This window comes from Haemorhous mexicanus, chromosome 25 (assembly GCF_027477595.1).
Source record: "Haemorhous mexicanus isolate bHaeMex1 chromosome 25, bHaeMex1.pri, whole genome shotgun sequence".
Classification (NCBI taxonomy): domain Eukaryota; kingdom Metazoa; phylum Chordata; class Aves; order Passeriformes; family Fringillidae; genus Haemorhous; species Haemorhous mexicanus.
The window spans coordinates 5651724-5673679 of NC_082365.1; the positions used below are offsets into that span (position 1 = coordinate 5651724).

The 21956-nt window shown below is 49.9% G+C and overlaps 1 protein-coding gene across 1 annotated transcript in view; it reads left to right on the top strand.

Moving 5' to 3' along the window:
- Window positions 1–21956, top strand: part of LGR6 (leucine rich repeat containing G protein-coupled receptor 6) — a 163918-nt gene that overhangs the window by 102666 nt on the left and 39296 nt on the right. The window contains exons 5-6 of the mRNA XM_059867721.1: window positions 4729–4944; window positions 14894–14965. Of these exons, the coding sequence (XP_059723704.1) occupies window positions 4729–4944; window positions 14894–14965 (288 nt within the window). The remainder of the gene's footprint in view (window positions 1–4728; window positions 4945–14893; window positions 14966–21956) is intronic.

The window sequence follows — 21956 nt, forward strand, 5'->3', positions numbered from 1 at the left end:
AGCTTCCCAACACCTCCCCAGAAGGTGACCCCAGAGAGTGTCTCATGGACAGAAGTTGGGGAAGATGAGACAGGAAAGCCTTATAAATGTGATTGCCTGGCAAAAGATTTTGAGAATACAGATACTATAAGTGAGATTGAAATGAAAGCAAGCTCTGAGATCCCTCAGTTACTGAACACCTGGAAAACAATGGTGTGGCTGGCTGAAGATAATCCCCTTTGGATGGAACAACACCCTCTGCTTGCAGGCAGCTCCAAGGGGCAGAGCAGACCCTGCTGGCCTGGCAGAAGGGCCCAAAGAGGAGTTTTTAGGGTTTAAAATGTAACACAGTGTGGTAATGGAATGATTCTTATAGGCTGTATGTAAATGCTATAGGATTTGTGTCTTGGACTAGATGGGCTAGTGAAAATTGGAATATTCAGCACAGAAGAAGATTTATTGTATTGTCACGAGAGCTTTGTCCTTTCTCTTTTGCTCTCTCTCTTTGGGGCTCCTCTCTGGGGCTGCTCCGAGCTGTGGCTGGCAGCTCCCAGCAGGGCCCTGCCCCCAGGCCCTTTGCAATAACCCACAAGTTCCAAGCCCTGGCTTCAGAGATCTCCGGTCTCTGTCTGTCCCCACTGTCCTACCCCCCTGGCACTCCTACAGACAGCTGCCACACGTCCCACCTTGCCAGGAGGTCCCCAGGCAGCCCTGCAGAGCTGGGGAGCAGCAGAGCTGGGGTTATCTGAGCCCTGCAGGGGTGACCTCTCACTGCAGTGAGCTGTGCAGGCACAGAGCTGTGGACACACAAGGCTGCAGCATGTCCACAGCCAGAAGCCATCCGGGAGTGTTAACAAACTCCTTGGATGGATCCAAGCACTCAAAACCCTCCACCAAGGACCCGTGCTGCACTCCTCATACCCATGGACATCCCTAGGGGGAAAAGGGCCTTTCCTGGGTGTTGCTAAACAGCCACAGAGCAAAGCCAGCAGCATTCATGCTTTCCCCAAGTCCTGGGGCACCATCACAAACCAAACTCCTTTGTGGGTCAGACTCAGGAGCTCATGAGAAAAGTGGGATGGAAAGTTGGACAGCCATGGGCTCCACCTCACTCCTTTGTCCCTGTCCCTGCTCCTGTCCCTGTCTCTGCCCTGTCTGTTCCTGTCCCTGTCCTATCCCTGTCCCAATCCGTGTCCCTGTCCCTATCCCTGTCCCAATCCCTGTCCCTATCCCTGTCCCTGTCCCTGTCCCTGTCCCTGTCCCTGTCCCAGCCCAGCCTGGTGTATGAGCTCCTGGCTCTGGTTTAGCATCTCCATTTCTGAAAGCTTAGTTTGGGTTTGAGAAATTATAACTAAACTATTCTCATGGGTATTTTCATCATCTGTTCTTTAACTAATTAAACTTGAAACTGAGCATTCACTTTAAAACAATTTTGATTAAACTTATAGGGATTTGGATGAAAGAATATCTCAGGGGAAAAAAAAGCAGTGCTGCTTTTTTTTTTAAATTATTGTAACAGTTTAGGATGCCAAAACCTAACAGAATTCTTATGCTGAGGAAGGAATGGGAAAAAAAAAAAAAAACAAAAATTAACATTTCATGCAGAAGTTTTACTTTTGCTCAAAACGTTCTTGTTTGTCCCAAAACATTTTGATGAAATTTTCAAATAGGATCCCTAGCCTTACTCTGAGGTGCTGCAGGCTTTGCTTTTCTGATCTTTATTCTTTGGAGTTGTTGTCTCAAGAAGATGAATGATGTTATTCTCTGATTTGTTTGTAGTTGGGGGGGGCAGTAAGTAAATTGGGGCAGAACTTGCAGTGCACACTCTCTCAACAGGAAAAATCAAAATCCATTGTCTTGTGTTGGCCCTCTGAGCAAGGACACAAAACCTGTGGGAGTGGAGCTTTGGGTGTGATGTGCTTTTGTGATCCTCTCAACTGAACTGAAGCACAGAATCAATCACAGAATCAATCACAGAATCCCAGAATGGTTTAGGTTGGAAGGGACCTCAAACCCATCCAGTTCCAACCCCTGCCATGGCAGGGACACCTTCCACTGTCCCAGGTTGCTCCAAGCCCTGTCCAGCCTGGCCTTGGGCACTGCCAGGGGCAGCCACAGCTGCTCTGGGCACTCTGTGCCAGGGCCTGCCCACCCTCTGAGGTTAATGCATTATTGTGGAAGAATGGGGGTAATGGAATAGGTGTTTAACCCACCCTGGGTTATCATTCCAGTCTAAGGTGGTGCTGTACCAGAGCTTGTACTCTGTATTTCAAGGACATTTTTCTGAAGATCTCAGGAAGGTTTGACTGCAATTCTTAACCAGGTACAAATCTCCAGATTTGTCCAGCCAGGGCAGGAAATGCTTCTTTCTGTGGTGTAGGGAAGGTTTGTTTCCCAGGATTATCTGAGAATTTCCCCCAGGAAATACCACCCACAACCCCTTGCAGAAAGTAAGGATTGCACCCAGCCTCTCCCCTCTCCACTCGTGATGGGGCCCTAGGTCTCCTGCAGTTATTGCAGCGTTCTGTGAATTAAGAAATGTTGGTGCTCTTTGAGGAAGGGTTGTATCTGGGGGATAACAGTTTCTGGGGGTTTGCTCTAGTGTTCAACTTTCATCAAAAAGATTGCTTTATATAGTCAAGAATACTAATTTCTTTACCACATTCCTTTCTGGAGGATCATTGAGTTGAGGCTGGGCCATGACAGCTCTGTTAACTTCCTTCTCTCATGCTTGGATAAGAGACAAAGTACTTCCTCTATGCAATTTGAATTCAGAGATCTCTGCCTTAGATAGCTTGGAAAAATGAAATAACCTCTGTTGGCTGTGTATGGAAATTAAAATTTTGTGTAATTGGTTCCTGGTATTTCATCCAAATCTGAAGTATTTTCCTCTTATAATTTGGTTTCAAAATCTACAGATAACACATTGTATCCTGCTCACCATCATTGCAATAAAATGTCTGTAGAGAGATGATTCCCAAACCAAGTTTTTAGGTTTTTTTCATAATAACCTTAATATTTTTTGGCTTGTCATTCTATTTTGAAACAAAAACAAGTGTTCAAAATTAAAATTTCTCAGCAAATTAAACCTCAAATTCAACAGCCTTAAGCTTTCCATGGTGATTAAAAAAGAAGCAACTGGCAAATGGAGGGGAGGACAGGCCCAAAGGTGTGATAGCAGAGCACAGGCTCAGCTCCTGCCCTGTGACACAGGGTCTGACTCCTGCACAGGTACCCCTGGTGGCTGGGGTCCCACACAGGACCCCAAGCAGGGCTGTGACACATTTCCCATTTCCTTCTGGAATGAGGCTGTGGCTCCTGGCCTGGTGTCCTGCACACCCGTGGGTGTGAGCCTGGGCTGGCACTGCTCAGGCAGATCCATGGCAAGCCCAGCCCAGGAGATGCAGCTGTGATGCTCCGAGTTCAGGGGGTGGCTGCGAGCCCAGGGCCCACCTGGAGGGACTCAGCCCAACCATGGGGCTTCAGAAACTGCCATCAGCTGGCAGCACCAAACAAGCTTCAAGGAGGGATGGCCCTTGTGATGCCTTGAGAAGGCTGATCTAGAACAGAGACTAGATAGAGCTAAAGAATAAGCAGGCCTCCATTAGGACGCCTCAATGGAGCCACCCCAGCACAAGAGCCCAGCCAGGGCTACACCCCAGGGGAACCCAAAATGGTCACAAAATGCACGACTGGTCACGGGGTCTCTCACTTTTATAAGGTTTGGTCCATTTACATATTGGAGCTAATTGTCCAATTCCAGCTTTAGCCCATGCAGTCCACTCCTTCTTGGTTTTCTCTCTTCAGCCCACATTGTTTGTGCTCTTGGGGCCGAGATTTGAATCATTTATCCTTGGTCCCCAGCTAGAGAAGGAATTGTTTTGTCTCCCTATTCTGTGCAGAGAGTTCACCATTCCTTTATATGAAGCTCAGACCCACACACTAAAGCAGCACAGAATCTGAAAAATAGAAAAGCCAAAACCTGAGGCATGACTTGGTGGTGGGCAGATACTGGTTCCTCTGGGGCTGGACTGAAGGCACTTGAGATGATTGTTCATGTTCAGACTCGGTGTTCATTATTTCTGATCAGTAAAACACTCTCACTACTGTGAGTTCTGCAGCTTTTCATTAGAAGGCACAAAATGGCCAACAATCTCTTGTTCCAAGGCCTTTTAAAACTAAACTATCCAGTTAAGAACTGACACCTGGATTGTTTTCCCTTTTAACCCAATAACTGATCCCACAGAGCCCCCAGTGGGGACTTTTCCGCCCAATTACAAAATGCCACCCAAACCCATGGAGAAGGAGGAAGAAGAAGCATGAAGAAGAAACCCAGGACAACACCCTGTGCCCTCCATCTTGCTTCCATCCACGACACACTAAAAATCCCAAACCCTCAATTTCTCACCCAGTGACACACCCACACTGCTCTCTATAATCCTTTTCACACTTTTGTGGATTGCAGTCTATCTTGAAGTCTGGGAAACTTTCTCCATGAGTGAGGGTCAAAATCAGAGCTCCCCTGGGGGTCAGGGCACCCCAGAGCAGACAGAGAAATGTTCCCTGTGCCCTGGGTTTCCACAGTGAGACATCTCCCAAGACAGGTGGGAGCATCACCGACACCTTCTCATGTTAGTGACTATTTACAGCCCAGTCCAATCTCCCTGGCCATCAATCCATCCCGCTCCCTTTGCACAACACCTGGGGAAGGGCTTTCACTGATCCCCACCCTGTTTCTCTCCCACCCAGCCGCCTGGATGCAAACCTCATCTCCGTGGTGCCCGACAGGAGCTTTGAGGGGCTGCTCTCCCTGCGTCACCTGTGGCTGGACGATAACGCGCTGACGGAGATCCCCGTGCGCGCCCTGAACCACCTGCCAGCGCTGCAGGCCATGACCCTGGCCCTCAACCAGATCTGGCACATCCCCGATTTCGCCTTCCAGAACCTCAGCAGCCTCGTGGTGCTGTAAGCCTCCTCCTCTTCTTATTCCCTTGGCTGGGACAAGGTGCTGCCCAGGAGCTCCTACTCCTGCAGGAATCCCTGCTGGTCATTCCCCCCAGGGTGAGGGGCAGAGGGTTTGTTCCCCCTCATTTGATATGAAATGCTAAATTTGCCTCTTTTGGTTTTTGTCATATTTTCCCCAGTTTTCAGTGAAGAGCTAGAAAGCTCCCTGATATAATTCAGGAAATGTTTTGTATTAAAAAAAAATCAGTAACTGGAAACAAAAACCAGATTATTTTCCTTGAAGACTCAAGCAACAAAAACCTTCTTTTTTTTTTTCCTCCCTCCAATCCCTGTGTTAAAACTACAGGAATTTCTAGCAACATGAAAAAAATAATTAAATTGCAACAATCTGCAGTCAGGTCAAAAAAGTCATATTTTAACTTCTTGGAAAACATACCAGCTCACTCCCTCTCCTCCCCCTACCCCCTTTTATTACCAAATACGATTTTAAACCAAAGGTCTAACGTCAACACCTTGTCCAAGCCAGTGCCTGCTTATTTGCATGAGTGTGGTACATCTGCAGGTCAGATGTTCTGCGGTGGTTGCTGTCCAGTTCGCGTTGTAAGCATCTCCCAGCAGCGTAGGGAGCGCTGGGGAGAGCAGCGCTGCTCCGGGATGGAAACGCTCCCTGGGGAGAGCAGCGCTGCTCCGGGATGGAAACGCTCCCTGGGGAGAGCAGCGCTGCTCCGGGATGGAAACGCTCCCTGGGGAGAGCAGGGCTGCTCCGGGATGGAAACGCTCCCTGGGGAGAGCAGGGCTGCTCCGGGATGGAAACGCTCCCTGGGGAGAGCAGCGCTCCTCCGGGATGGAAACGCTCCCTGGGGAGAGCAGCGCTGCTCCGGGATGGAAACGCTCCCTTCATGGGCAGCGAGACACCAAAGCAGCCACAACCTCTGGCAGAAGGGAACTGATCCCTCTGGCAGCTGCTCGGGAGGGGCATCCTTTCTATCAACAGATTATATTCCCTTTAAAAGGAACTACACATGTGCAAATTAGATACTTATTACTTCTTTGGTGTTGATTAGCAAGTTCGGGTGTGATTGCCAAACGCTTTAGAGCTCCTCTATCCACACGATATGCCACCTCTAGTTTAGTAATTTGTACTGATAGCAGAGTGTTAAGTAACCTCAGCATGTAGTGCCTTAGTGAAAGTTAGCAATTATTTCCCTTTCAAAATTTAAAGTGTTTACTGAGACCATCCAGCATGGAAAGTGCTTGGACAAAGCACCGTTCAGAGTTTTATTAAGCATCAAATTCATCTGTTTAGACAAAGCATAAAGGCTTATTTAGGAGAAAAGCAAAAAGCAACTTGAGAAAAATCAAAAAAGTAGTTTTCACCCACAACAGTGCTCATTCTCTAAGGCAACCCCTGGCCACCATAATGCAACCACTTCAGTCAGCTTTAATAGCTCACTCAGCGGGTGAGCTGACATTTGGGGTTTCATTTCAGCCTCCAAAGCATGCTGCTTTCATTCCGGCTCATCCCATGCTGTGGGCAAGAAGCAACTGCTTAATTAACCAGGCAGGCTTGAGAAATAAAAGTCATTGACCATTAGGTCACAAGGGAGGGAATAATGTCCCACCACACACAATTGGAAGGGAACACATGTGTGATCCTGCCAGGCTCTGTGGGACACGATGCTGCATTTTTGTGGGATCACAAGTGTTTGGCAGAACTGGCCCCATAAATCTCTCCCATGCTTCCATGCAAGCCCTTGTCAACACATCACCAGTGGAAAGTCACCCAGTGTCCCTCCTGTGTCCCAAGCAGGGACATGTCCCTGCTCCAGACTCACCCACCAAGCTGACAAGTAATGTTCCCAAAAGGCAGCCAAGCTGGAGAGAAGGCATTCCCCACCAGGGTGCAGATGGCCTGTGTGCCTTCCTCTGCAACAGTCTGGGTTTGCAGGTAGATGGATCTGGCTGCTGCTGCTAACACATGGAAACTCCCAGCCCCAGGGCTAGAATGAGCCCCTGGGGAGAAAGGCAAGGGCAGAGGGGCTGGGCACAGGGGAACCCTCCTCAACAGCCTGGTCAGGACTCAGGGACTCAGCAGGACATGGCTGACCATGGCTGACCATGGCTGACTGTGGCTGACTGTGGCTGACTGTGGCTGACCATGACTGACCGTGGCTGACTGTGGCTGACCATGGCTGACTGTGGCTGACCGTGGCTGACCATGGCTGACCATGACTGACCATGGCTGACCGTGGCTGACCGTGGCTGACTGTGGCTGACTGTGGCTGACCATTACTGACCATGGCTGACCATTACTGACCATGGATGACCACAGCTGACCATGGCTGACCATGGCTGACCATGACTGACCATGGCTGACCATGACTGACCATGGCTGACTGTGGCTGACTGTGGCTGACTGTGGCTGACCATGACTGACCATGGCTGACTGTGGCTGACTGTGGCTGACCATTACTGACCATGGCTGACCGTGGCTGACCATGGCTGACCATGGCTGACCATTACTGACCATGGCTGACCACAGCTGACCATGGCTGACCATGACTGACCATGGCTGACCATGGCTGACCATGGCTGATCATGGCTGACCACAGCAGACCATTACTGACCATGGCTGACCATTACTGACCATGGCTGATTACAGCTGACCTTGGCTGACCATTACTGACCATGACTGGCCATGGCTGACCATGACTGACCATGACTGGCCATGACTAGCCATGGCTGACCATGGATGACCATGGCTGACCATGGCTGACCATGACTGACCATGGATGACCATGGATGACCATGACTGGCCATGACTGGCCATGGCTGACCATGGCTGACCATGGCTGACCATGACTGACCATGGATGACCATGACTGACCATGACTGGCCATGACTGGCCATGGCTGACCATGGATGACCATGACTGACCATGACTGACCACAGCTGACCATGGCTGATCATTACAGATCACGGCTGACCATGACTGACCACGACTGATCATGGCTGACCATGACTGACCATTACTGATCAGGGCTGACCACAGCTGATCACAGCTGACCATGGCTGATCACAGCTGAACTTGGCTGACCATTACTGACCATGGCTGACCATGGCTGATCACAGCTGACCTTGGCTGACCATTACTGACCATGGCTGACCATGACAGGCCATGGCTGACCATGGATGACAATGACTGGCCATGGCTGACCATGGCTGACCATGGATGACCATGGCTGACCATGGCTGAGGGCAGGAGCCTCCCAGGTGCAGCTGTGCTGTTCCTCCTCCACACCCCTTGTGCCCTGGGCAGAACCATTTCACCATCCTGCACTGCCACAAGCACTGACATCAGAGTATCCCGGCCTCAATCTGGAATGCTTTAATGGTTCAGTGTCTGCTAATAAATGACACTTTTGTTGAGGAATTCCCTGATCTTATTCCCATCTATTGCTGCTGCAGGCTTCGAACTAGAGCTGCAGGCTTTTCAGTGAGCAGAGCCCCATGTACATCATCATGAAATCCATGATGAAATCCATGAACCTCAATCCATTGGCACCATCTTTTCCCAGCTTTAATAACAAGGGCTCCATGAGCTGGGGTGCTGGCACTGTGCTTTCATGGCAAAATAGAGGTGGATATTTGATCAGGATACTTCATGGGAATAGGTGGTTACCTTCCAGTCTGATCTATTCAGGACCAAATGTATCTTAGTACCCGCACACAGAAATAATCCTGAATACTTTTCAGCTGATGGTTTGTATGAAGTAAAGGTTGCTTTACAAAAATCATCATCTTTCTTGAGCAAAAGAGATTTTTCATTCAGCAGTCAGCATCTGAAACCCCCATGCTGCTGTGCTGACAGTCCAATGAAGTGTCTGACAGCAGCTCTCAGTAGTGTCCCTCATTTCCTCTGTCAGCTGAATTCAGCAAGAAGTCTCAAGCCAGAAATCACAGCACCTCCTTCAGTCCCACTCTCCAGAGGTGTTCTCAAGTAAAATCTTACATAGCCAGGAAATCCCCTGTGCTGCAGATGTGTCCTTGCTGCCACATCTCTGCAGTGGGCTGCAGTTCCCTTCTTCCCTTCTGTCACCAAAGGAGCTCTCAGCATTGGTGCTGGGATGTGTGTGGGACACAGAACCAGAGTGAACTTTCCAAAACAGGCCAAGCAGTAGAGAGGTTTGCCCTGTAATGAGGGACCTGGATAGAGAAAATCTTCAAGTAGTTTTACTTTCATCACATAGCAGAGAACCTCTTAAGTTAGAGCAAGCAAGGTCAAAACCCAGATCCTTCCTTGTTTGGGTCCACAGGGGAGCCTTGGCTCCTGGAAACCTCCAGGAATCATTTTGGCCCCATAATGGAAGCAAAAGAGAAGCTACACACCTCTGACCTGGCCCTCACCCTTGCCTGCCTGGTCAAACAAATGGACTCTAGGAAAAGTTGTTCTTGTGCCATTAGCAGTTAGTTTGTGCTGTGTGTCCATGTCCTCTGTGCCACTGCTGGATTTGTCATGTCTACTGCGCCCTTCCCTCAGCTCAGCTCTTCCAGTCCCCATCCACTTACCTGGTTTGAAACATGAAATCCCAGAATGGTTTGGGTGGGAAGGGACCTCAAAGCTCATCCTGTTCCACCCCTGCCACCTTCCACTAGCCCAGGGTGCTCCCAGCCCTGTCCAGTGGCCTTGGACAGTTCCAGGGATCCAGGGGCAGCCACAGCTTTTCTGGGCACCCTGTGCCAGGGCCTCCCCACCCTCATTGGGGAAGAATCTTTTCCCAACATCTGATCTAAATCTACCCTCTCTCAGTTAAAAAAAAAAAAATCTACCCTCTTTCCCCCTTGTCCTGTTACTACCTGTATGCGTAAAATCAGAAGTTAGTTCTCATATTACACTTATTTTTTCCTTCACACCTTCAGATGGAGAGACCAACTCTGTACACTGCATCAAAGCCAAAAATTAATTCTGGTTTATATCATGGTACAATGCTGTTCTGTACCCATTTTCCCTCTTCTAGCTATCCCTGTCTCTTCATTTGCTTATTTCATAGATCCTAAGCACCAACACCTCTCCCCTGGAGATGTATAAAAGCCTGATAGTGTGTATGCTCACAGAACACTGGTTCTCCCCTCTGCTGCACTTGACATTCACACAGCCTGAATATCAGCTGATAATTTATTGTCAAGGTCACGCAGCAGCACCTTCCAGCAGAAAGTGTGAAGACAGTAAATGAAGGATCTTTAGTAGAATTCCTCCTTCTTACAGTTTTTGTCATTAAAGTACATGATACAGCTTTCTCTCTAACACAATGGTTTAGTGACTAGAAGAGAAAACTTGTTTGCAAGACTCCTGGATTTCCATTCCCATTTTGTCCTTGTTCTGGTGCTACTCTGGCTAAGACTTTCAGAAGGGACCACTGCTCTTCAGTGTCTTCCTTGCCCAGGAGCAGCCACCAACCCATCCCAGCTTTCCAGGGAAGCTGATCATCAGTCATTTCAGTGACATCTGTGGGACCTGGGGCCTCCCAGCACCCAAAGCCCAGCCTGGTGCAGGATGAGCCTGTGAATCCCTGCCCTCACCTGTGCAAGGGGGTTGCCAGTGTCTCTCTGAGAAGTTGTTGGGAACTTTGGTGTTGGCAGGGAGTGCCAGGCATGTGCAATTCATTATCACTAAGAACAATATTGCCTGGGACATCTGGGTCCCATTCATGAGCCTTTTTATTGGCAAAAGTGCCTTTTCTCTCAGAGGACCAAGCTTGCTGCCTTGGCAAAAGTGGATTTCCTTCCCCAGCACTTGAGGAAGAAGGAAATCATGCTCCAGTGCACCCTGAGAATGTCATTTCTGATCGAGCTTTATTCTTCACCAGACAAGCCTCATGCTGGTCCTCCAGTAACGGAAACAATCCATGGAATTTGCACCATTTATAATTTAGATTTCTCTACTTATCCATGGCCAAGTTGAGGAAAAGGACAATTTTGCCACAATAAAGATGGAAGATCATCATGGCAGTCGCTCGTCAGGGGAGAATTTGTATGATGTCAGATTTGAGCTTTGTTCAAATCATCTAATGCAAATAATTGATGGAAAATGTTTGCATTTGTCCTTTTTGAGAAGAAAAAAAATAAAGTCATTAAAAATGAAAGCAATGGCAAATCCACCACTTCTCTTTGTAGTCTGTTCCAGTGGTTAATCATCCTTAGTGTTAAAAAAAAAAAACCCACTCATATTTCCCATTTGAGTTTTCTTTGGCTTTGACTTCAGACATTTGTTCTTTTTATTCTTTTTTCTGCTAAATCACAGAACCATTTTAGTACCCAGTTTCTAACCAGGAAGAATCCTATACATTACACTGCTCTCATCCCCTTGATCTTATTTAATAAGCTAAACAGATTGAGTTCTCTAAGTCTTCATCCTATTTTTTTTTCATCCTTTGGATCATTTTTGTTGCTCTTCTCTGCAACCATTTCAGTTCATTGACATCCAGTTACCAGTGTGGGTATCAGCACCACGTTTGTCCTGCCAGATGTGCTTTCACCAGTGTTCAATGCTAATACAATTTCCTTTTCCTTGCCCATATAGGTGCCCATAGCACCTTCATTAAAGCAGTATTTAGGCACTAGCTCAGCTTGCTTCCCTTCTGTGTAAGACAAATGTGCAATCCCCTTGGAGGTGGCATTGTTAGAGTTGAAGCCTGTGTTGGGCTGGCTCTCAGACTGTTCTCCAGGACCTTTGAATTCACTGAAAAACTAAATGGAAAAGGAAATCAGATGAAAACTGAACAAATTTGACTGAGGGTGAATGATGGGGGAAATCACATTTATTCGCAATTTCTGATAAGAAATTGTTGGCAAGGAGAGAAAAATCTTCTTTCTAGAATCTGTTGCATGTTTCTTATTATGGGGCAGAATTAATCTTGTGGGATTTGATTTTTTTCTCCTTTGTTTCTGAATTCTCACCACCTGAGGCACCAGCCAGGCTGCAGCCTCTGACCCCAGCTTGGGTGGGATTCTGCAGCCACTGTCATTGATGCTGGTTTCAGCAAGGGCTCACCTGGCAGCAGAAGAGCTCGCTTGTCCCATGGCAAGTGGGAGCCCTTGAGCTGCTGCAGGAGCTTCCAGGAGCTCCCACCCTGCCAGGGCTCAGTGTGACCATGGCTGTTCCTGTTTCTCATGGAGGTGCATGGCTGAGAACAGCCAGCCCACAAAACAGCAGTGACTGTCCTCATCCCGGGCATAGCCTTCCATGGGTAATTGCCCAAACCCACCCTCACTCCATGGCACTGACCTGCAAAGGAAGAGACCCAGCTCCTAAAGCCCATTGCCCTTACCCAGGTGACTGGTGGGTTACAGCAAAAACTTAAAGACTTCCCATGTTTTTGCATCACAGGAGTTGTTTATAGCCCAGAATCAAGCACCTTGAGCTGCTATCAAACCACCTGAGCTGTAATTTACAGGGCAGAATATAACGTTGTGTGGGCTGAGCTCAAATTGACAAGCACTGGAAATGTTGCAATTCCACTTGTTAAAATTTGTTTACCAGGGGAGAAAAAAAGAGGCAGGATGGAAGATAGGACCGTCTTTTCAAGTGTTTACCTTGCCAGCTCTCTTGTTTCTATTATTGCCATGTGATTGGGTAACTCTAGAGTTCAACTTGGACAGCAAATCTTTTTATAACTCCCTGTTTTGGTCGTTCATAATTTTCTCACCAACAAAGAACTTCCTTCGGATGATTTTCATTACTCTGCCTCCAAACAAAGCACTCTAGAGCCAAATATAAACACAGCAGGTGATTGCTTTTCTCTGCTGTCTCCTTGCCTGACTGCAGTGATAGCAGTCAGCTGGGCAGCCTGTCTAAGGTCAGACAAGGTGTCCAGTCACACCGTCCTGACAAAGCTCCAGGGAGCTCACACCTTCCCTGGCATTCAGCCTTCCCTTGTCCCCACACTGTCCCCTCACAGCAGACAGGGGTTTGGAGCATGGGGTTCTTGTGGTACCTCTTCATGTGATCCCACAGCAACTCCAGACCCCAACCTCTCTTTGCCAAAGGCAGTATCCAGTGGCAAAGGAACTCAAAGGGGTTTGCAGCACCAACTGAAGAAAAGACAGCATCACCAGAAGTGCTAACATTTGATGGAGGAAACCATCTGGGCACAAATTTCTTTTCTTGTGACAAAGAGAAATTTCTCCCATAAGATTCTCATTTTGATCTCAGACTTCTTTTCTCCTCTTAAAGACACAATCCAAGTTTTCCTGCAGGCAACATCCTTTTCTTTTTTCCCGTTTGTTAAAGGAGCAAACATATTTTATCACATATCTTTCCCTTCCCCTGCCTATGAAATGTTTGTATGTTCTCATCCCAATGACAAACATCCGTCTCAGGATGGTTTCTGTTTTGCAGGCCCCAACCAAACTGCCCTAGAGCCTGGCTGCTCCTCCACTCCCAGCTTCCTCCTGTTTTATCCTACAACATTTGGCAGTGGGAGCTGCCTGTGCTCAGCCAAACAGCTCACGCTCAAATCCAGGTGGAGTGAGAGATTTTTCAAGCTGAGACACATTTAGATCAAGAAGCAAATAATGAAAAAATCATTGATCCACCTGCCAGGATGGAGCCTCCCCCAGGCTCTTGGAATGAGGCAGCAGCATTGGACAAAGGCTGGTGCATCCCTTGTTAGTGCCATCATGGGCATGGGACAAAAGGATCCCCAAGGAGAGTGGCATGGCAGCAATTCACCACATGGACTTGGTGTTAAAAGAGAATCTGAACTGATGGGGAAACCCTCCCAAGAGACCTTGCTGGGCAGTTAGCACACAGAGCATCACCAAGGGGGTTAAGTGCAGGCTGACAGAAGTGCAGACTGGGCAGCAGTGCGTTGTCTTCTCCTGATTTTCAGCAGACTTTTCTCAGACTGCTCACAAGAACTCTGTCCATGGACTCAGAGGTGCCTTTGAGTGGGATTTCAGAGGGAGATGCACAATTAGCCACAAGTTCATAGCTGCAAAGGAAGTGATATGGAAGAAGCACTGAGATGTGCACACATACACAAGAGTCTCTGATAACCCAAGATGAAGAATCCAGGGATTAGGGCCTTGGGTTTGCCAAAAGGCTGAGACAAAGGAGTGAGGGAAACACAGAACCCAGAACTCCAGAAACTCATCACCTACAGAGCTTCCAAGGCAAAATTACCCCAGGTGGCTTTGCAGGGGCCTCCAGCATATGGCTTCCCAGTGCCAACGTTAAGGCTGGGAGCTCCCAAGCCTGTAAGCACTAGATGCTTGTGGCATGTAGCAGCAGGATGAAGGGGAACAGGAAAAAACTGTTCCTTTGGTGCAGAGAATCTGCACCAGCCTGTGGCATAGCCCCAGCACTTCAAGCCAGGCACTCCGAAGCACTGAACTGAAGACAACTCTCATTGCAATCAAACTGGAGCTAGTCCAGGAACTGGCAGTGTTTTCTTTTTTTCTTTTTTTTTTTTTTTCTTTTCACATGTAAAGATAATAAACTGTGACTAACAGGATGATTTTGCACTCAAAGTCTTTCTGCTGGTACTAAGACTCCAAGGAGTCCAAATACAGTTGTGTCCTCAGATAGCACCCAGTGCCCATGAGCAGCTGTTGAGGCCACAGATGGGCTGAGCCCAGGCTAAGGTGAGCTCTAGGGTGTTTCTTGAAACTTCTTGCTTAAGCATGTTCATCCACAGCCACCTGGCAGCTGTGAAGGTGGAGATCTCAGGGAAACTCCTATATTAGCCTGGCAATCCTGAGAGGAATGGGAGCTCTGTAGCTCTCTGCAAGCACTGCTGCACCCAACATGTGTCTCATGGGGTAAGAGAGGGAGCCCCATAAGGGCCCTTGGCATCCCAGCCCAGGCTGTGCTCAGCCTACAGGATGTTCTGGACCAGAGGAAAAGGTCAGCCTGCAGCCCCAGTGACCATCTCTGTTTTGTCCACAGGCACCTGCACAACAACCGGATCCAAAGCCTGGGAGCCAACGGCTTTGATGGGCTGCACAGCCTGGAAACCCTGTGAGTGCCTGTTTCATCCTCTGCCCTAAAATCATCACACAGCTGGGGTGTGCTCGTCCCCCAGCACAGCATGCATTGTCAGATTAACCCCTTTTCTGGCCCACAGATGGGGTAACTGAGAGGTGTTTTAAAAGCTTTTATTTTATTTTCAGTCTCATGAGAAGGGTGAGACAATACAGGTGTTATAATTCACACCATCACAATCAGAAGCTAACCATTTCCTAATTACAATGCATTACAAGCTTTTCTTGGCCTATCAGCTTTTTGCCATGCCATGCTGTAAATGCCTTAAAGCAAATCATCTAAAATTACCCCTTGTGGGTCCTACTACAATCCATCTTTCATAGCTCTATTTCTCCAAAGTATCTAGTCTTATTTACAAAACCATCCTTTGAAACTTATTTCTAGTTCCATTTCTCTCTCAATAATGTCCTATTCCATAACATTTCTAAGTCAGCATTTCTTATCTCAAAGTTTACATACAGATACACACTGTGTGAGCCTTCTGTCAAGCTTTAAGAAGTCTCTACAAATCCATTTCCCACGTGCCAGAAAGGGGGTCAGCCCCACACATGTCCCTGTCCCCCAGGCACTGAGGGCAGCAGCAGGGCTGGCTCCAGGCACCAGGGGATGCCCAGGGCACGATGCCAACGGGGCAGTGAGAGCCTGGGCTTTCCTCCTGTGCCCGTGCTGCTGCTGCAGGGGGATCTGTGCATGTGGGCAGGGTGGATGGCAAGGGATCCTGAGGCCCTGGACACCATTCCAGTCCAGGTGCATTGCCAAGAGCTGGGATGCATTCCCTACTCAGGGATTGTGTCTCCTTTCCTCAGCACATGGCCATGGTCCTAAAGCCTCCCAAAACCAAAAAACCAAAAGCGAGAGGCTGGCTCAAGTCTGGGGCCTGTAAAGTCCTCAGGGGTCTGTGGGGGACCTCTGAGGAGATGTCATGTCTGCTGGCATCACCCCTAGCCAGCTGATTTCATTGTGCACCATGTGCTTGGCGTGGCTGAGAAACAATCCATCAGAAGACTGCAGGGAGGATGGGAATCAGGAATGACCACACCTCCAGGACACACCTTCAGGAAGGTAGATTCACATCAGATAGTGGGAAGGAATTCTTTGCTGTGAGGGTGGGGAGGCCCTGGCACAGGTGCCCAGAGAAGCTGTGGCTGCCCCATCCCTGGAAATGTCCAAGGCCAGGCTGGACGGGGCTTGCAGCAGCCTGGGACAGTGGAAGGTGTCCCTGCCATGGCAGGGGTGGGATGAGATGGGCTTTGAGGTCCCTTCCAAGCCAAACCATCTGTGATTAGCAGCAGGGGGCTCACCCTGAACTCAGGGACAGTTTCATCCCACAGCCTGGCCACACATTCCCTGAGCTGTGACAGCTGCATGAGTGGCTTGGGCCTCATGTGCTGTGCATGGGCCCAGGAGGAAACATAAACAAGCAAACAAATGAATTGAGGCTCTGAAAGACTGGAAGAGGTGCTTGATGCCTTCAATTGTGCAGAAATATGTCCCTTCATGCAGGCTCGGGGTCGGAGTCAGGCCCTCACTTCCTGCCAGGAGAACCAGGGGGTCCAGGTCATGGCAGGAGGAGATGCTGCTTCCCAGCATTCAAGTGCCACTCAAGGAGACAGGGCCCCTCTGTGCCCAGCGTGGTGCCAACAGCAGCCATCGGGCAAGAGTGGCAGCAGCAGGCAAACCCTTGGTCCCCAGACACACTCCTCAGGGCAGGACCATGACACACATTGTCTCTGCCTTGCAGACTGGCAGATCCTGGGACCACCCAGAAGGGCTCAGCTGGGGAGAGGCTGAGCTGTGCCAGGCTGATGGATAGTCTCCTCTGGTGACCCACGGGTCCCAGCTTGGCTTTCTCCCCAGTCATTTCTGGTGGTCACAGGCAAATATGTGAGGGCAGAGCTGTGGCACCCAGGCAGCACAAAGGCAGGAGCTGCAGGAGGAAGCAGAGAACTCACTGATGGAAGAAAACCTTGTTTGGGCTACATCTGTAGCAGACAGACATGCTGCAACATCCCAGCCTGCATCTGGGCAACCCTTCTCTGCAGCCAGCGTGGTTAGAGATGCTGCTGCCCATCCCAAGCAGGATGGAGCTGCAGAGGAAAAGATGGCCCCTTGTTTGCTGTGGGAAAGACTAAAGGGTTTCCTAGCCTTGGGAGATAATTCTGTTTCCACAGCCATTTCTGCTGAATGCTCATTTTCCCTCTCTTCCACTGTGCTCCCACTCTCACACTTTCTTTGCTTTTTGCTGCCCATCTGAGGTGCCACCTGGGGAGCTCCGTGTCCCCTGCTCCTGTTCCCAGTGCCCTCAGGGCCAGAGCTGTGCAGCAGTGTGGGGACTCTGCAGCTCTGCACGCCCCGTCTCTGCTCTGCTGATCAGGAGCCCTGGGAGGATCCAGCCTCCCAGGGTGGTCCTGTTGGAGCAGGGCTCTGCTATGCCCAGGCCCTGCAGGATGGAGGGTGTGAGGGTCCCACAGCCCCACCCTGCAGAGCTGCCTGCAGCAGGGACGCTGCTGGGGCAGGCAGCTCCAGACTCTCCACACTCTCCTCCATGTCTGATTGCCCTGAAGCAGGGTCCTCCAGAGCAGGGAGAGGCCTTCTGCTCCTCTTGGCCTGAGCATCCAGTTCTCTCCTTTGGGGCAGCAGGAATTCCAGCTCAGTGATCCCCGAGGAACAGGTGTTCCTCAAGTGGAGCCACCCCCACGTCAATCCTTAGCACCACCTGTCTGCTGACCAGAGCTGGGCAAGCTCTGGGGCTAAAAACTGCCAAACTTTTGGTTGCACTGTCCCAGCCAAGCTGCTAGACCTGCATCTACCTTCCACCTCTCAGCTCCTGTGCATGTGGAGACGATTACAGTCTCCACATTTATCCTTTAACTCAAGTTATGATTACATTCTGTTGACAGCACTTAGCACATTTTCTTGGCTTGTGGAGGCCAAACCATGCTCTCAGTTACCCCGTGGGTGTTACCTCCTGGAAGGCAGCAGGATGGTAAGGGTTGGTGAAGACAGAAATTTCTCCAGGGTTCCTAAAATGAGTATTTGTGGCCAGATGATGATTATAAACCAGGCACAATAGTTGAAGAACTGTAATATTTGAATGGAAAACATTGTTTCAGGTTTTTCAGAAGAGCCTGGGAAATTTTAGGTGCAAAAACCTCTGTCTCCCTAAGGGAAATATTTCTTCTCATATTCAGCTAGACAGGAAAACTTCTATTTTTATTAAATGCCAAAACCCTGAGAGAAGCAGCAGGCACTGCCCCGTGCAGGTCTCAGCAATGTGTGAGCTGCATAAATGCAACCACACTGCTCACCTGCTCCAAGTCCCAGTATTTCTGCAAAAACAGATCCCAGTGGGGCATCTTTGTTCTTGGAGAGGGTTTGGCCCTGATATTTCAGGAGGGCAGCAAATCTAGAAAGAGGTGAAGCAGATGAATTACTTCACATTTCCCTTGCACTGACCTGCAGCTCCTGTGCACAAGTCAGCTCTGCCAAGTGCACAGCAAGAGCAGCTCTGTGCTCTCCTCACTGACGGGGGACAGGCAGATGTGTAGCACCCACCAGGCCTCAACGAGTCAAATACCAGCATGAAACTGGAGAAAGCAGCTCCAAGAAAATTCTATCTGTCAGGGCAAGACCTGGCTGCTCCCCAGCTGCCCCCCCAGCCTTCTCTTCCTGGGAAGGAGAGCTGGCAGGTAGGCTGGAAGCAGCTCAGATTCACCTGGGCCAGGTTCCAAAGGGGTTTTGAAACAGCCCTGTAAACCAGTGAGATTCCCTTTCCAGCCCCCACCAGCCTGAGAGATGGCACAGAACCACCCTGCAGGGCTGTGAGAAGAAGCCCCAAGGTGAGCCATGGAACCAGGGATTAGATGGTCAGAGTGGGAGCAGCCTGGCATTTTTTTAGCCCTTTCCCAAAGACGTGGAGTAAAAGAGAGTGTAAATATCCTGATGTGACACATTCTTACTGTAGCCCCTTTGGGGAACAGCCTCAATCCTCCACACAAGGTGTAAGGTCAGGGGATGCCCACAGGAACTGGAGGGAGGGGGCAGCACTGCCCTGCTGGGCATGGAGACCAAAAACACCAAGGGAAGGACATCCATCACCCCCTGGCATGGGCTTGGCCTGTGGCCAGGGGGAATGTCTGGACCATGGCCAGGCACAGAGGGTGAGGGTATCCTGAGAGGGTGAGGGATGAGGAGGTGAAACGAAAAAGAGTCAAGAGAAGCACCATCTCTTGCAATAAGCAGGTGCAAGTCATGCCAAGAGCTGAGACTGCAGCAATGCTCTTTGCATTGCTTCCCTGTTCCTGATCTCCCCATCTGTCCTGCCCCGTGGTGTATCCTCCTTTGGGATGTTTAACTCCTGCTGTAAAACATCTGTCAGCATCACTTTTTCTGCCATTTGGATGGAAAGATCTTGACTTCTACATTTCCTGATTATCTTAGACTTCATTTCTCAGTCTTTAACAAAGCAGCAAGAAGGGCAAGGGGTTTAGACATCTTCTAGGGAGAGATGTCCCTGCCCATGGCAGGGCCTTGAAATGAGGTGATCTTTAAGGCCCCTTCCAACCCAAACCATGCATGATTCTGTGATGAGGTTTGTTTTGTGTCATAAGCCTGGTGAGTAGAAATGTTATGGGAAAGCTGTTGGAAGGAGCAGTTCAGCTGCAGCCAGGAGTATCCCTGCAATGGCAGAGACTGATCCTTGGGAACACCAGACCTTGTGCTCAGGGCTGGGGCAGAGCTAGGGAGAGCATGGCTGTGGTTTCAGAGGAACAGCAAGGGCAAACTGCCAGCCAAAGGCCTGCATGGTGCTAACACAGGAGCCAGCTTCCCCTCTGCTCTGGGAGGAAAGGATTTCTCATGAGGGGATGGATCCCTGTGACACCAATTTCCACAGGGAGGCTGGTCTCATGCTCAGGTTTCCTCCTTACCACTTTCACCTGGAAAGCTAAGCAGTGTCCTTAGGTCCCTGAGCTTTGCTACCAGTCTGAGAACAGTCCAAAGGCTGATGAACAATTGCCTCACCCTCTCAGGATGCCCTCACCTCGCAGTGCTCAACTTTGGCCTCATTAGGCAGATCCTGATAACACTGAGTTTATCCCTCTGTGTCCCCAGAATATGAATATTTCATGGATCACAGCTGAAGGGGAATGAGTGAAGCCCCCCTGCATGGCCCAGCTCCAGGTCACTGCTCTGTGCAGAGGCATGGGAGGGGAAGCTGACCTGAACCTGTTCAGCCACAGGTGTTTGAGTGTGTGTGTGTGCACCTCAGAGACAGCCATGGCAGCTGAACCTCAGAGCTGGCCCCAAATTCCACCTCCAAACAGCAGCACACACAGACCATCATTCAGCACTGCCCCCTTCCCTGCTGTCAGGCAGCCCTCAGCCCTCGGTGTCCCCATGGCAGAGCAGAGCAGACCCCAGACAGCAAGTGCAGAGTGCAGCTGGAAGGGGACAGAGGCTCCTCAGGGATCTTCCCAAATCCTCCACCAAAGCAGTTGTGGAAGTGACTCATTGGAGATCCCATCCCAGTGGCATTTTCAATGAGTCACTTCCACAACTGCTTTGGTGGAGGATTTGGGAGGATCCATGGGATGGCCTTGGATGGGATCTCTCCTTTGAAGAAAAGGAGGAAGCTATTTTTTCTCCCATCAGACTCTATTGTCCAAGCAGGCAGAGGGGTGGTGGCCCTGTGGGCTGACTGTCACACACACACACAGCAGGAAGCCTGATGAGGATGAGAGTCCCTGGGGGCTCTGGTACAAGGTAGGTGGGACCCAGCAGTGGCTCTGGCAGGTCTGTGCTCTCAGGTGTGGCTCAGCTGGGCTGGCAGTGCCAAGCAGCACCCTGGCAAGGCAAGGGCAGGGTCCCCACCACAAAATCCACCTCACATTCTGTAGGAGTGCCAGGGGGTAGGACAGTGGGGACAGACAGAGACCGGAGATCTCTGAAGCCAGGGCTTGGAACTTGTGGGTTATTGCAAAGGGCCTGGGGGCAGGGCCCTGCTGGGAGCTGCCAGCCACAGCTCGGAGCAGCCCCAGAGAGGAGCCCCAAAGAGACAGAGAGCAAGAGAGAGAGAGGACGAGAGGACAAGAGCAAAGAATGAGGACGAAGTTCTTATTACAATACCATAAATCTTCTTCTGTGCTGAATATTCTCATTCTCACTAACCAATCTAGTCCAAGATACAAATCCTACAGCCTATAAGAATCATTCCATTACCACACTGTGTTCCATTTTAAACCCTAAAAACTCCTCTTTAGGCCCTTCTGCCAGGCCAGCAGGGTCTGCTCTGCCCCTTGGAGCTGCCTGCAAGCAGAGGGTGTTGTTCCATCCAAAGGGGATTATCTTCAGCCAGCCACACCATTGTTTTCCAGGTGTTCAGTAACTGAGGGATCTCAAAGCTTGCTTTCATTTCAATCTCACTTATAGTATCCGTATTCTCAAAATCTTTTGCCAGGCAATCATATTTATAAGGCTTTCCTGTTTCCTCTTCCCCAACAACATTCCCCAACAGCTGCTCAGAGCTCAGTCTGGAGCTGTTGAGGCAAAGGGAAAATGCACAGTAAGAGCTGTGGCCCTGCCAGTGGGCCCTGTCATGGACACGGCCGGGTCCCAGGGAGCAAGGACAGGGCCAGGGCTCCCCTGCCTTGGCACACTCACACAGACAGCCCCTGGTGTTGGCAGAGAGCAGAACCCTGCCCTAGCAGTGTCCTGCCTTCCCAGCCAGCCCCCAGCAGGGCCAAGGTGACTCCTGGGGCACAGGCAGGGCTGGGGATGAATGGCTGCTCCCCAGGACCAGCTCAAAGGGCTGGAGGTCTCCAGGCTGCAGCCAAAATAGGAACAATCTGCCCCAGAAGTGCTGCTCCTCTGGGAAATCTCCAGCCTGTCTCTGCCACGGATGTGCTCAGGGAGGCCACACAGCCCTGCCCATCCCCTCCACCTGAGATGACCCCGCTGTTTCCTCTCT